At 55.6% G+C, this 13,952-nt stretch overlaps 5 protein-coding genes across 5 annotated transcripts; 3 read left to right on the top strand and 2 right to left on the bottom strand.

The window, feature by feature from the left end:
- Nucleotides 1–525: 525 nt before the first annotated feature.
- Nucleotides 526–3,219, top strand: BO95DRAFT_354745 (cell differentiation and development protein Fsr1; the record flags this gene model as incomplete). Its single annotated transcript, XM_025582221.1, is given in 5 exon segments — nt 526–617; nt 632–684; nt 705–983; nt 1,066–2,904; nt 2,960–3,219. The coding sequence occupies 5 exon segments, from the start codon at nt 526–528 to the stop codon at nt 3,217–3,219; spliced, it is 2,523 nt and encodes an 840-aa protein (XP_025445847.1).
- A 577-nt stretch (nt 3,220–3,796) lies between these two features.
- Nucleotides 3,797–4,990, bottom strand: BO95DRAFT_511696 (uncharacterized protein). The gene is made up of 2 exons (XM_025591457.1): nt 4,762–4,990; nt 3,797–4,626 (listed from the first exon to the last, which is right to left on the bottom strand). The coding sequence occupies exons 1-2, from the start codon at nt 4,867–4,869 to the stop codon at nt 4,039–4,041; spliced, it is 696 nt and encodes a 231-aa protein (XP_025445846.1). The 5' UTR covers nt 4,870–4,990; the 3' UTR covers nt 3,797–4,038.
- Nucleotides 4,991–5,182: 192 nt separating this feature from the next.
- On the top strand, nt 5,183–7,626 carry BO95DRAFT_439593 (rRNA (cytosine-C5-)-methyltransferase NOP2). Its single transcript, XM_025585766.1, has one exon. The coding sequence runs from the start codon at nt 5,240–5,242 to the stop codon at nt 7,544–7,546; it is 2,307 nt and encodes a 768-aa protein (XP_025445845.1). The 5' UTR covers nt 5,183–5,239; the 3' UTR covers nt 7,547–7,626.
- A 547-nt stretch (nt 7,627–8,173) lies between these two features.
- On the top strand, nt 8,174–8,745 carry BO95DRAFT_479560 (uncharacterized protein; the record flags this gene model as incomplete). The annotated part of the gene is made up of 1 exon (XM_025590112.1): nt 8,174–8,745. One exon carries the CDS (start codon nt 8,174–8,176, stop codon nt 8,483–8,485), a length of 312 nt encoding a protein of 103 aa, XP_025445844.1. The 3' UTR covers nt 8,486–8,745.
- Nucleotides 8,746–9,142: 397 nt separating this feature from the next.
- Nucleotides 9,143–12,980, bottom strand: BO95DRAFT_354839 (putative MATH and UCH domain protein; the record flags this gene model as incomplete). Its single annotated transcript, XM_025582226.1, has 2 exons — nt 9,143–12,537; nt 12,599–12,980. 2 exons carry the CDS (start codon nt 12,978–12,980, stop codon nt 9,143–9,145), a joined length of 3,777 nt encoding a protein of 1,258 aa, XP_025445843.1.
- Between the last annotated feature and the right edge of the window lie 972 nt (nt 12,981–13,952).

Below are 13,952 nucleotides of genomic sequence, written 5' to 3'. Positions count from 1 at the left end.
AACTCACAAGCAGCAACTGGAGAGAAACGCGCACCGGTGACCACTCAGTGACCAGTGACCAGCGACCAGTGAACCAGTGACCACCGTCCCAGCAGTCCCTCCACCACTACCACCACCAAACAACCCCCCCCCCAAATCTCTCGGCTCAAGCTTGCATCGCTGACCCTTCTCCTTTCCTTGTCCGCTGGAAGTTCCCTCCTGCGACCGTTGATTCTTCTCACAGCGAGATTTCGCATTGTTTGTTTTCCTATCCATCGGTGCTGACCCGGTCTGGAACGTGGTGTCCTGCCGTTGTCGCCCCGTCATTGACCCTGTTGAACTTACCACCACCTATCTTCCAAACAGAAGTGCGACCTCCCCCCCGAGAGTTCCACTGATCAGTATCGCTCCCCCCTCCTCAGCTCGGACCATTTTCCCTCCGCTTGCGATCGCCGGAGCTCATATTCCGGCTCGCCTCGCCGCCTGATCGTCCGCTTCCCCCATTCCCATTGTTAATCTCGCATGGCTTGGCAGTCTCCCTCGGCCATGGCTGGGGGTGGAGGCTTCGTCGGGCCCGGAGGTGATGGGTCCCCCAATGGCGGGCAACCCCAGGGCACAGAATACACTTTACAAGGTGAGTCCAGGCTCCGAGGTTTGGGCGCGGAATCCATGGGAGGGACACGAATGCTAATTCTTCCCTTGTCCGTTTTGTTATGGTGGTGTAGGTGTGATGCGCTTTCTGCAGACCGAATGGCACCGGCACGAACGAGACCGCAACGCCTGGGAGATTGAGCGCGCGGAGATGAAGTCCCGCATTGGCAAGCTAGAGGGCGATGTTCGCACGAGTAAACGCTTACATGAGTCGCTGGGGAAGCACGTCCGCTTGCTGGAGGCCGCCCTGAAGAAGGAGCGCGAGAAGGTCAAGAAGCTCAGTAACAATGAGAAGGTCGATGTCACTCGAGATCCGAAGGAGATCGCCCGGGAGAGCATCAATGCGTTAAAAGGTTTCTCTTCTCTCTTTCTCCTGCTGTATTATAACTTGTCTGCTCGCCCTTCACGATTGACTGACTATCTAACCCGTCTTAGCTCAACATCCTCGGCCGCAAGGCGATGTGACCGATGCGGAGCACAATCCTGAGAACCACCACGAGTTCCGCCAGGAGAACGAGCGGGATAAGTCGCGGTTATATCTGTCCAAGTGCTCGCAAGAAGTTGCGTACCATGTCATTCCTTCATCCCACCCGCCCCCCGATCTCAGTGATCAAGACCTTCCGAACCATATCTACGGCAATCAGCAGCAAATGTCACAACAGACCTTGGAGGAGGTCTACCTGCAGCAACAGCGGCAGAAACAACACCAGCAGCAGCAGGCGAACAACATGATGGCTCGGGAAGTGGCCCTGCAGAATCACCAGCCCATCATCACGCATTTCCCGGACAACGCCGCCCTTTCTCGTGCTCCTAGCCAGTTTGGCTATCCTCCTGGCTCGAGGGAGGCAATGGAGAGAAGACCCATGGAACCGCAACAGACCCCGATTACTGCCCTGGAAAACCGGAAGCAAGGGTTCGAATCTGCCCCAATGGAAGAGCGTGCTGGCACGGGGGAGCAGGTATATAATGGATACGGTTCGCAAGTAACAACCAAGGAGGAGACCCGGCAACCTCAACCTGTAGACGATGCAGATGGTTGGAATTTTGATGAACCTGCGGATGCAGCTCCCCCTGCTGAGCAAATATCTCCTCACCGCCCCGATGTCGATGCTTTCCCAAATGCCAATTTTGTGGGCGCCAAGTCTCCGGCGCGGGGTGGTTCAGTCTCCCATCGCCGAAAGAGCTCCGGTGCCAGAAGGAAGAGTGAAGGTGCTGCAGATCTTGCGGCATCGAAACCAGATACTTCCTTCAAGGTTCGTTTCGCTCTCCGAGGTCACTTGGATGTTGTCCGTTCCGTGATCTTCACGGGTGGCGGCAGCCCTTCAGAGCCTGAGATCTGCACGTGCGGCGATGATGGGACCGTCAAGCGCTGGATTATTCCGGCAACCTATGGTACGTTTGGCGCCCATGGCGCCAACTCGAGCAACGATCTGGACATCACGAGCTACTTCACCCACCGCGGACATGTAGGAGCTGTGACTGCGCTAGCGGCTTGCTCGCCGTCACAGAACTTCTCCAACGGTGGTCGCGCGCTTGGCGATGGGTGGGTGTTCTCCGGGGGACAGGACTCCAGCGTGCGTGTCTGGGAACGTGGAAGGGTTGATCCCAAGGCCACACTTGAAGGTCACACGGATGCAGTATGGGGCCTGTGTGTTCTTCCTGGAACCGCGGGATCTGTCTTTGGCGATTCCTGCAGCCATTACGGCGGGCCTGATCGGATCCTGCTTGCGTCGGGTGGTGCCGATGGGCGGATTATCATCTGGGCAGTCAGCGCACCACCTCAGCTTTCGTCACCTCAAGCAGGATCCCGACGAGCGGGAGGCAGCCGGCGAGCTAACTCTATCTCGTCCGGTTCCAACTTCCCATCGTCGCCACAGCCGAGCACGGCAACCACCACGCCGTTCCACTACACAATGGTCCGTCAGATCGTGCGCTCGGATTCCCCTTCGCCTACGTGTATCAGTCCATTGTCGCTTGCAGGTATCAACTTTGTTGTCTCGTACACCGACGCATCGATCCTAGTTTACGATACGAGGACGGGTGAGGAAATTGCAGGGATGGCCAGTCTAGAAACGTACGACGGCACGCCCTCGACCGGGGTCAATGCGGTTGTTGCCACAACAGTCGGATTTGATGGCTCGGCCGGCCTTGATCCCAGCCGGACAATGGCGGAAGAGGAGGTTGTTCATGGTGCGACTGGGTCAAGCGGTGCCGAGGGGGTGATTATCAGCGGATACGAGGACCGTTATATTCGTTTCTTCGATGCTAACAGCGGTATGTCATGTTCTGACGATGACTTTTTCGCGGATACTAATTTGCACTCGTCCAGGCCAATGCACATACACTATGCTCGCTCACCCGTCAGCGATTGCCTCGCTCTCCCTGTCTCCAGATGGACGAGAGCTTGTGTCGGCAGGCCACGACGCTAGTCTGCGGTTTTGGAACCTCGAGAAGCGGAGCTGCACTCAAGAAATCACGAGTCACCGGCTGATGCGTGGTGAAGGAGTGTGTTCTGCCGTGTGGAGCCGCGACGGCCGCTGGGTAGTCAGTGGAGGAGGCGATGGCGTCGTCAAGGTCTTCTCGAGATAACGAGGGGGGTTAATTTAAAGCTTCCGCGATGTATGAATCCGTTTCTTTTTGTTTCCAGCTGATACTTTCTTATGGCATGTTCCTTGGACGCATGAAATGGATGAGCGATTGGCCAGTTTCTTGAGCATTTGCAACGGTCTTTAATACCTGGCATATGTTCCTTTCTACTTTGTGATTATAGTTCTTATTTTCCTCTTCATACCTTTTTTTATTCGATCGGCTGCATCGCTCGCCTCCTTTTCCTTTCGGGGACATTGTGCTTCCCCAGTTTGATACATTTTCCAACCAGATAACATCATGGGACTGGAATCAAGACGGCTGCAGCTTTGTGTTGCGATTGTTCAAGCATTCTACCCTAGGTTGTGGCAAGGACTCCGGATTTCTGTTACACTAAGCTTACTGATACCTCTGCCATGCATCTTGTGTATGCATCTTACATCGTCATCGTCTTCGTGAACATCTACCGTGCTTCCTTGGATGCTGTGCGGTTTTTTGATCCTCTAGTATGCCCGGGGTTGTGCTTCTGGGCTGTATAATGATTGCCGTGTTTGCTATCCTCTTGCGTTAGAACCTTCCTGAATGGATCTGTACATTTTCTGCCCCTACGTGGCTGGACATAATACTTGAGTATTAGACGTACACCACCCGCTGCACTAGCTGGAGCACCAATTGAGGCACATCGTACACAAGAAAGAAGATTTGATATTCACATCCCCAACATTAGATATAAACAAGGGTGTCATTTACCCTTTAGGTATCGTACCCCACCCACCAAGCCATCAACCCGAACAAAGGACCAAGGACAAAGGGCAAAGAACATCACTTGCTCCCCTCCCACGCCTCGCGAAACAGCCCCCTCAACCTTCTCGCCTCCTCCGCATCCTTCACCCTCTGCTCCAAGAACCCCTGCAAATCCTCCCAAAACGCCTCCGTCTTGACCACCTCCTCCCCACTCGGCCCAACCGCCGGCTTGCTAACCGGCTCCGCTGCCGTATCGCCCTCGTGTTCTCCTTGTCCTTCACCCCCAGCAACAACCCTCCCACCCCCGAGCACCATAACCGCAACCTCCACCTCCTTCCCGCCGACCAACAACGCCGGCTCCTCGCTCAGCATCTCCGCCAGCGTCTTGTTCCCCGTGACGGGCTTCTTGCGGTAGAGGATCTTGATCTTCTCGAGCGCGGGCTTCGCGTTCGCAGTGTCGACGATCCGCGCCCGCACCGCGTCCTTCAGGTCGGTGGCGGTCGTCGTGGCGAGGGGCACGTTGGGCAGGCGGAGTTCCAGCGCCGGGTTGCGGGCGGATTTCAGGACCACGGTGATGGATTTCGAGGAGCCCGGGGCGGCCGCGGCGGGGGTTTTCTTCTTGGGCATTGTTGTTGGGCGTGGGGGTTGGAGGCGGGGAAGGAGGTGCTGTTTCTTCTGTTAGGGCTTTGGTTTGGATTGGGGGGCAATAAGGGGAGGAGGGGGGTATAGGGGTATGGGGGAAGGAGTTGAATGGGGTATGGGCAATGGAGGGCAAGGGACTATGGGCTGCGGAGGACGTACTGGTATGCGGGCGTTGGGGTCGTCGTGGACATAGTCGGCTCGGAGCTTGATGGGTCGGCTGTCCAGGGCGGAGAGGAAGGCTTTGGCGAAGGAGATTTCGGAGGCCATTTTGATGAACAAGGAAAAATTCCCCTTGGGGAGAGGTGTGGTTTGTAGTGTGTTTGGTTTGTGGTTTTGGGGAGAAGGAAAAGAGGTGGTGAAGTGTGGGGGGGAGGGGGGTAGATATGATGTCGATGGATGGAATTACCCGATCGGGATCGTAGGATGTTGTTGATGCAGCCGCAGATTGCGTCTCTGCCTTAGGCAGCAGTAAAGGCGGTGGGCGCACCGCACTTGCTGGCTCTGACCGCCCGCGGGAAAAAATGTACGGCGATGGAAAGAAAAAAAAGTTTAGATCTTTCCCCCGAGTTGATCAGACAGGAACCGACTTGTCAAACCTCCCTTTTTTCCCGAATTTCTGTCACAGTCCTTATTCACTATGGGTCGGGGAAATCGCATGAAGAAGCAGGGTCCTCCTGCCCCGCTGGATGAGTCCAAGATCACCATCTACAAAAAGCGCAAGGCCACTGAACCCCAGACCAAGCCCGCCGAGTCGGGCAAGAAGCGGAGAAGAGCGGCCGCTGAGGAGGAGGAGGAGGAGGAGTCCGTCAAGCCCGTCGCCAAGAAGAAGGCCAATGGTGCTGTGAACGGCAAGGCGACCAAGGTCGAGGCTAAGCCCAAGGCTAAGTCTCAGGGCAAGGAGCAGAAAAAGCCCGCCGCGGCGAAGAAGTCGAGTTTCATGGATTCGGACGACGAGGCGGAGGAGGATGATGAGGATGCGTGGTCCGACTTGGACGACGAGGAGATGCAGGACGATGAGTTCGGCGACCTCGATGCCGTGAGCGATGACGAGATGGCCTCCGATGATGATGACTCGGTTGTCGACTCCGAGGACGACGACCACCCCCGCGAAGCCATGTTCTCCGACGATGAAGACCTTTCCGACGCGGAGGAGAGGCTGACGGCTGCCAACATTGAGGGTCTATCCCGGAAATTGGATATGGCGAGACAGGAGGAGGAGGAAGAGGCCGAGCTCGAATTGCAGGAATCCGCCATGCAGACCAACATCGCGGGCGACCGTCCCGACGTCTTCGCCGACGACGTGGGCCAGCCCGGTCTGGCCCCCGACCTCCAGCTGCTCCGCACGAGAATCACCGACACCATCCGTATCCTGGGCGACCTGAAGACCCTCGGCCAGCCCGGAAAGTCGCGAACCGACTACGTCAACCTGCTCCTCGGCGACATCTGCACCTACTACGGCTACACGCCCTACCTCGCCGAGAAGCTCTTCAACCTCTTCACCCCCATGGAGGCGTTTGCCTTCTTCGAAGCCAACGAAACCCCGCGTCCTGTTGTTATCCGTACGAACACCCTGCGCACCAACCGTCGGTCATTGGCCCAGGCTTTGATCAACCGCGGTGTGGTCCTCGAGCCTGTCGGAAAGTGGTCCAAGGTCGGTCTGCAGGTCTTCGAGTCTGCCGTTCCCCTGGGTGCCACTCCCGAGTACCTGGCCGGTCACTACATTCTCCAGGCCGCCTCCTCCTTCCTTCCCGTCATGGCCCTGGCCCCTCAACCCAACGAGCGTGTTCTCGATATGGCCTCCGCCCCCGGTGGTAAGACCACTTACATCTCGGCTCTGATGCGGAACACCGGTACCGTCATCGCCAATGATGCCAGCAAGCCCCGTGCCAAGGGTTTGATTGGTAACATCCACCGTCTCGGCTGCAAGAATACCATCGTGACCAACATGGATGCCCGCACTGCCTTCCCCAAGGCCATGGGCGGCTTCGACCGTGTCCTTCTCGATGCTCCCTGTACCGGTACCGGCGTTATTTCCAAGGATCCCAGCGTCAAGACCTCCAAGAACGAGCGTGACTTCCTTGCCATTCCCCACATGCAACGCCAGCTGCTTCTGGCCGCCATCGACTCCGTCGACCACAACTCCAAGACGGGAGGCTACGTCGTCTACTCGACCTGTAGTGTTACCGTGGAGGAGAACGAGGCGGTGGTCAACTACATTCTGCGCAAGCGCCCCAACGTCAAGCTCGTCGACACTGGTCTGGGTGACTTCGGTAGCCCCGGTATGACCAGCTACATGGGCAAGCACTTCGACGCCAAGATGACCTTGACCCGCCGGTACTTCCCCCACCGTGAGAACGTCGACGGTTTCTTCGTCTGCAAGCTCAAGAAGACCGGCCCGTCCCCGACCGGCAAGCCCGGCGACGCCGCCGCCGCCGCCGCAACCACCAAGTCCGACCGCAAGGCCAGCAAGTCCCCGTCCGCCCCCTCCACCGACGACGAGAGCATCGACAAGACCCCGATTGTTGACGAAGACGGCATGGTTCTGGAGACCGAGGGTGGCTCGTTCGGTCCCTTCGAGGAAGACAACCAGGACGCCGAGCGCATTGCCCGCGCGGAGCGCAACCGCCTGCGTCGCAAGGGTCTCAACCCGAAGGCCGTGAAGCCCGCCAAATCCTCCAAGCCCAAGAGCGAATCCGAAACCGAGAAGCCCGCCGTGGAGGCCTCCCCTAAGACGGAGAAGAAGAAGGCGGCTGATGCCGACACCAAGGCCAAGAAGGATGAGGCTACTTCGTCCCCGGCCGCCAAGAAGCCCGCGAAGAAGACCAAGACGCAAGAATCCACCCCGGCCACCTCTACAACTACTCCCTCCGACAAGAAGAAGAGCGCCGCGAAGAAGCAGGCCGATAACAAGAGCGGAAAGTCCAAGAAGCCTGCCAAGAAATAAGAGAGGGCGGCAGTTGGGTTTGCATATATTATGTCTGGTTTGAAACAAAAGCATTAGTCTCGTGTTTGGTATGGGTGGCGCATACTTTGTTTTCTTTTAGTGTTTTGAAATGGATAGATAGCTTCGGTTTGAAGTTCGTCAATAGATACCATTATGTTTGTGCAAAGGCTAGACTGATTGACTACTGTATTTTGTGATAGGGTTAGAGTGTAGGTGGATGGTGTCAATGAATCATCGACACTGATACTGAGTTGAGTGTCTGGCTCGTCTCCGCGTCAAGCATGTTTACATCTGAGGAAGTCTGGTTCACAGCCCAGCAAACCCAGCCATGCAACTAGAATCAGAACCAAGTCTTGACGTTGAGGCTTGCCCTATGCTTTGCCTTTGTAAACTCACCCTCAAGCAGGAGACCCTATATGTAGGACCTACCAGTCCGCATCCATCGAGCACATATCTACCTCTGTGCAAACAATCCCACGACCTCAAATCCAACCCCAACCCCAACCCCTCTAACAATCACTCTTACGCACTGCACACCTGAGCTCAACCATTCATCATCTCCCAAAATCACATACAACATCACACGCAACCCCAGGAAATCCAGCAATATCCGAACCCCCCCAAAAAATGAACCCCACCCTCCTCTCAACCATCCTCCCCCTCCTTTCCTTAATCGAAGGGATCGAAGCCTGCTACACCGGCGACCACAACAACTGCAACTGGGAGGGCAGCGCGCCGGCGTGCGGCACCAGCCCGGACCACGTGGGCACCGAGGACGCGCAGGGCCGCACCTTCGTCGCCACGACCGAGTTCGGCACCGCCCGGTACTTTTGCGACTGGGAGCGGGGGCAGCCCCGCGGCGGGGACTGCTGCCAGGCTTACGGGAATGGGTGCTGGAGTGGGTATAAGCGGTTGTGGTGTGCGGATCGGAAGTGTTGATTTTCTTTCCCTTGGGGGGTTTAACGGGGGGATAAAGGGTTAGTTGGGGTGGATGGGAGGGGGCGGGGCTCTTAGCTGGTTGTTTGCGGGGGAAGTTGTATGCACTTTGTCGTTGGGCTTTTGCTCTCGGTGGGCTATTGGGATTATTGGAGATGAGGGAGGGATACGGATGGATGACTGCAGGGCTGGGGCTTGTGTTTGGGTGGTATTTGGATGTGGATGAGGGTTGGACTGGATAAGGGAGGGCTGTTGGGAAGGGATTAATGGGGTTGGGTTCTTTGGCAGATGTTGTATGTTAAGGTGTAGCAGAGTTAAGAAAGCCGACTGATCGATCTGCTGAGCCTCGAACGTACTTTTACAGACAAGCGGGACTGCAGGTGACAAGGCATGGATTGTAAGCAACAAAGCAAGAGTTCTGAGCAACGATCTTCATTCAGACGTTTATGGACAAGCATCTTATCTTTCAAACTTTGCTATGCATCAAGCAAAAGAACTTCAAAAAGCAGGCAGCAGGCAGGTATCTAACGGAAAGCACCACGCTATCTAAGCATCCCCTTCATATATCCATAGCCATAACTTCTAAACCATTCAACACCTTGTCATTCCATTCTGTACCATTCAGAATAATCCCCAATGCAATTTCAAAATCAATACCGGTCAAGTTCGGTAAATCTTCACCACGCTGATGATGCTCTTCCGACAGATCGGGCAGAGATCCACTTGGCGAGCACACGTCACGCACGCGCAGACATGTCCACAGTCATAGAACAGGGCATCCTGCTCGTCGCCATAGCAGATCTGACACAGATCCATCTCCTCGTCCGCCACTTCCCAGTAGCTAATACCCTTGCCGTGGCGCTTGCCGTCCTTGTAGCCACCCACGTACTTGTTGCCGGTCTTGCGCTCGACAAAGGTACCCTGACCGTGGCAGACACCCTCGGACCAGTCGCCTTCATAGGTATCGCCAATCGGGTACTCCATATAGCCGCTGCCGTGGCGCTTGCCGAGCACGAAATCACCCACGTACGTGGCCGCAAGGTCGGAGACGTGCGTGCCCTTGCCGTGGAAGTAACCCTTCATGAATTCACCGCTGTAGTACTCACTGGTGAACGTGGCCCTGAGGGTCTTCGTACCCGTGTGAGCCCGCGTAGGATGTCTGCGCGAGGCGGCCCACAAATAGCGAACAAGTTGGTCAGGGTTGGCGAACATGCCCTCAATGTTGAGTTTGAGACGGCGATCCTTGTTAACTTTATCCCCAACTATAAAGCAGGTACCATCCGGCACGAAAGTCTCGAACGTCTCACCGGAAGCCATGGTGGTCACGTTAGTACCATCCACACGCTGCCAGACCTGGAAGTCCTTCATTGGCGCCCACTTGAGATGCTTGCGAATAGCGGCCTTAACGTTTTCTTCCTTCTTCGAGAAGAAAGAGCCCACGGTCCGTAGGATCTGCGCCTCAATGTCGAAGACTTGGATGAAGTAGTACACGTGCTCCACTGGTTGAGGGACTTCAACCTCTGCAGGGGCATCCACGCTCACAACAGTCTCAACTGGAGCGTCAGAGGGCGTCTCAATGGATTCCTCGACCACGGGAACGGGCTCAGAAGCCTCAACTTCCATTTGTTGAAGATCCTCTGCGATGATTGCAGCAATGACGGCATCATTCTCATCTCTCGGAGCAGTGTCCTCAACGTGGACTGTCTCAGCGACCTGGCTTTCGGTGGCTGCTTCAGCATCCTGTGGGTTGGTCCCGAGGTCGACTTCACGAGACACTGGTTCCGGAACAATGCTATCCAACAAATGCTCCGGAATATTGCCAGATGAGCTGGGCTCGGCAGCGCCGACCTCATGAAGAGACTGTCTATCCTCGGAAGACTCGGAACCGTCTCGCTCAAGAATAGCCTCCTCTGGCTTGGCTTCCATAGCAATGGCTTGCTGCGGGTCCGCGATGGCGAACAGCTTCGCATCTGCATCCGAAACAATCTCCATCCAGAAGCGAGCCGTCTTGGCAGGCAGCTCCAGACTGTTGGATAGCTCTGTGATGCGGGCAAAAGCGAGTGTAGGACCAAACTGGTCGCGAGTGTGTCCAATCTGCCACAAGCGAACATATTCAGGACTAGTGGTCTGCTCCGTCTTGGTCGACGCCCACAACGCAATTTTCTTGCGGAGATCAACATAGTTGGACGAACGAGGCACCGTTAGATACATCACGCTGTTTGCCGTTTTGGCCTGTGCCATCAGATCGTAGGTATCAAATAGACTGTCCAATTGATCGTACTTCGGAAGCGAGTAGACTTCAACTTCGATCTCATCCTTCTCAGCCGAAGCCAAAGGCGAGTTTCCGGTCTCGTAGTATTCCTTCAGCGACGCGGACACCTCCCACGGTCCCTGAGGACCAGGCAAGTAATCTTGCACGACGTCGCTGCGAATGTACATCACTGCGATGGCGACGTCGTGGCCGGTCTTGTGATCAGGCTTTTGCGAGGCGTCCAGACCAAGGTGAGGTCCCAGAGCAGTCTTGCGAGTCAGACATTCGACACGGTTGTCGCTCCCATCATCGAAAGCCAGCCACCTGGTACCAGGTCCACCTGGGCGAAGAATACTGAAGAACTTGCCTGAGGTGCGTCGGCCACGGTGGACGATGTACCCATACAGGACATACTTGCCATCCTGACCATCCAGCAAATAAGGTGCGAGGTCTAGCTCTTCATCCAGCTCGACCCGGTTGTAAAGGAGGCGCCACTGCCGAGCTGCCTTATCCAAATGCTGACGATCAAGCTCCAGGTGTAGGATGGGTGGAAGCACCCACCGTCCCGGCTTGGCACTAAGGTATTGAGTGAAGGCGTCGCTGGTGGTCTTGACCTGATCCGCAGATACGCAGATGCGGGAATTGTATTCCTTCGGTATGGTGTTAATCACACCCTCTCCTGTCGCATCAACAGGAACTGATTCGACAGACGGGCTGTCGAACAGCTGGGCGAGCTCATGTACTGCATCGGTGCCCTCAAGCTCGATCTCGAGGGTCCGACGCAAACGCTCCCAGAATTCGCACACATCCCCCGAGTACTCATGCAAGTTCCGCAGAATTGATGTGATGAGATCAGTGTCTACGTACTGCAGTGATTGGCCTCGCGAACGCAGCTGCCAGAGGAACTTCTGCAACGCGTCACAAAGCGGCTTGGGTTTGACATCACAGTCACTGAGATGTTCCAAGACGTTCGCTTTCTGGATAATCTTGCAGAAGGGAGCAAGGTGCAGCCACGTGGCGAGCCCGGCTACCTCCGCACTGTGGTTGATAACCGAGTCACCTAAGGGACGGTAGCCAGTCAAGCTCAAGCTGTCCCAAGTAGGCTCGGTGTCACTGGCATGCCACCAAAGCGACCGAGTGGGATCGTCGACGATGCGGATGTAAGCATCGAACGCGAGCGTATCGTGCCGAAGCAGTGCCTGGCGCTGGCCCCGCTGACGGCGATGGATCTGGTCCCACGGGCCGTGGAAGTTAGTCCAGCCCCAGTCCAGGTTATGTGAGTTAAACTGGTGGCATGACGACTGCATCCAACCCGTTCGAGGCTCCTCTGGGTTGTAGAGTATGACGCCAATCTGAGCGGACACCCGCCAGGAACCAGCCCCGGCAGCATTCTCCTGGCGAGCATGAGGGTACTGCGCCTTGAATTGCTCAAGCCATGCAGCCGTATCCTCAGTCTCTGCAATCTTGATGTCAAGCTCGGGAGCATTGTTGTCCAAGCTCTCTTCAGCAGGGCCCTGGAGCACCTTGAATTCCGTATCCGGATAAGACTTCTCTGGAGTGGGCATGGTCGGAGAGCACTCGATGTAAATGCTCAGCGAGTTGACATTGTTACCGCGTGGGAAGAACTTGATGGTCCACCAATAGCCACCCATGTAAGCTGGGGGCGAGCGCATGATTTTAGCGCGGTTGGGGCGGTCCGGAGAGCCACGAACGCCTTTAATCTTCCACGTCAGACGTGCCTTCTGGATAGGACGGTACTCTGGATCATCTAGATCGGCGTGGAAATTCTTCTCCCAGTAGTCATCTAGGCTGGTCAGCAGTCCGCTCCACGTTTCTAACCTTTGCCCCATGGTTTGGAAGCTTACACTCATAGGCGCTATAGTCGCCATCCGCCGCAGATTCAATTTCCTTCATCTCTGTTTCGTCCGGCACTGTAGAGTCCTCCTCAATCTCGGCCCAGTAGGCATGCTCTAATTCAGGTGAAGCTGATTGACCCGCTGATGCCGGGTCGGCATCCTCGATGGTCTGTGTTTCGCCTTGCGGGGCATCTGGGAGCTCCTCAGATCGGGGCTCTGTCGACGGTTGGGAAGGCATGTCGCTAGGCGGCTCAGGAGAATCCTCCGTGGTGGCCTCAATGGCCACCGTTGTTGCCGTGGCTGGCTCAGTGGGAATGGAGTCGGTGGTGAGGATGATCGGAGGGGGCACCTGGTCCACCGATGCGGTTGAAGTCTCGATCTGAGAATCCATTTCTGATATTCAAAGAAGATGGACAAGTGGGACAACAATCAAAAGAAGACAAGTAGTAGTAGCAATAGGATGGCCTGTCCCTAAAGGCTACTGTCAAAGGCGAGACAAAACACGAGTCAGGGAGGGCTAGACTGGGGAGGATGAGTCAAAGCTGAGAAACACGAGGAGTCTTAGCCTCAGAATGAGTGCAACCAACGGAAGACAATCAGACATTCAATGGTCAGGAAGTCTGCTGCAATGCTGCCTGCTCGAGTGTTTGAATGGCAGGCTGACGAGTCCCAAAAGAGTGGTCAGGCTGCTGGACAGAGGGGCAATGATGGGGGGAATTGAGACGTGAGAGCCTGACAGGCAGAAAAAGAGCGAGGGTCTAGAAAAGGCCAACGATAAGATGCAACGAGCAAGGCTTATCGGGGGAGAAGGGGGAAAGTGGCCCAAGGCTGGAGCAGCAGCAGAAAATAAATTAGGGGCACAAGTGTCAACCACTAGTGCTGAGAAAGACAACAATGAGAGAAAGGGATAGTGTGAGGGGAAGTGGAGGTTGGCTGATGCTCAGCAACAGTCTATCACAGTTAGACTAATCACACTGAATCGGAGAGATTGTGCTGTACTCCTCCGTATGGTATATCAAATCCGGGGGAGGTGATGCGGGAAGTATAGATAAGTAGAGAGAGAAGCTATCCCAACCCGCGAAAAGAGGATGAAAGATGGTCAAAACGTAGGAAAGCAGATGAAGGGAGGAAAGAAGAGGAAGAGGGAATGGACGGACTGAAAAAAGAAGAAGAGGAAGAATGATAATAATAATAATAAATCAGAAGAAGCAACAAAAGCGACAGAGCCTACTGATCGAGGGGGAAGAGCCAATGGCAAAAGGATGAGGATGAGGCGGCAATGCAGCGGCCAAATCACGAGGCGCTCACCGCTGGTTATTGGGGAATCAGAGCCACTTCTGAACTTCTGCTTCTTTTTTTCCCC

This window comes from Aspergillus brunneoviolaceus (genome assembly GCF_003184695.1).
Source record: "Aspergillus brunneoviolaceus CBS 621.78 unplaced genomic scaffold BO95scaffold_10, whole genome shotgun sequence".
NCBI lineage: Eukaryota > Fungi > Ascomycota > Eurotiomycetes > Eurotiales > Aspergillaceae > Aspergillus > Aspergillus brunneoviolaceus.
The sequence above is the reverse complement of the archived record's forward strand: the minus strand, read 5'-3'. Positions and strand labels throughout refer to the sequence as shown.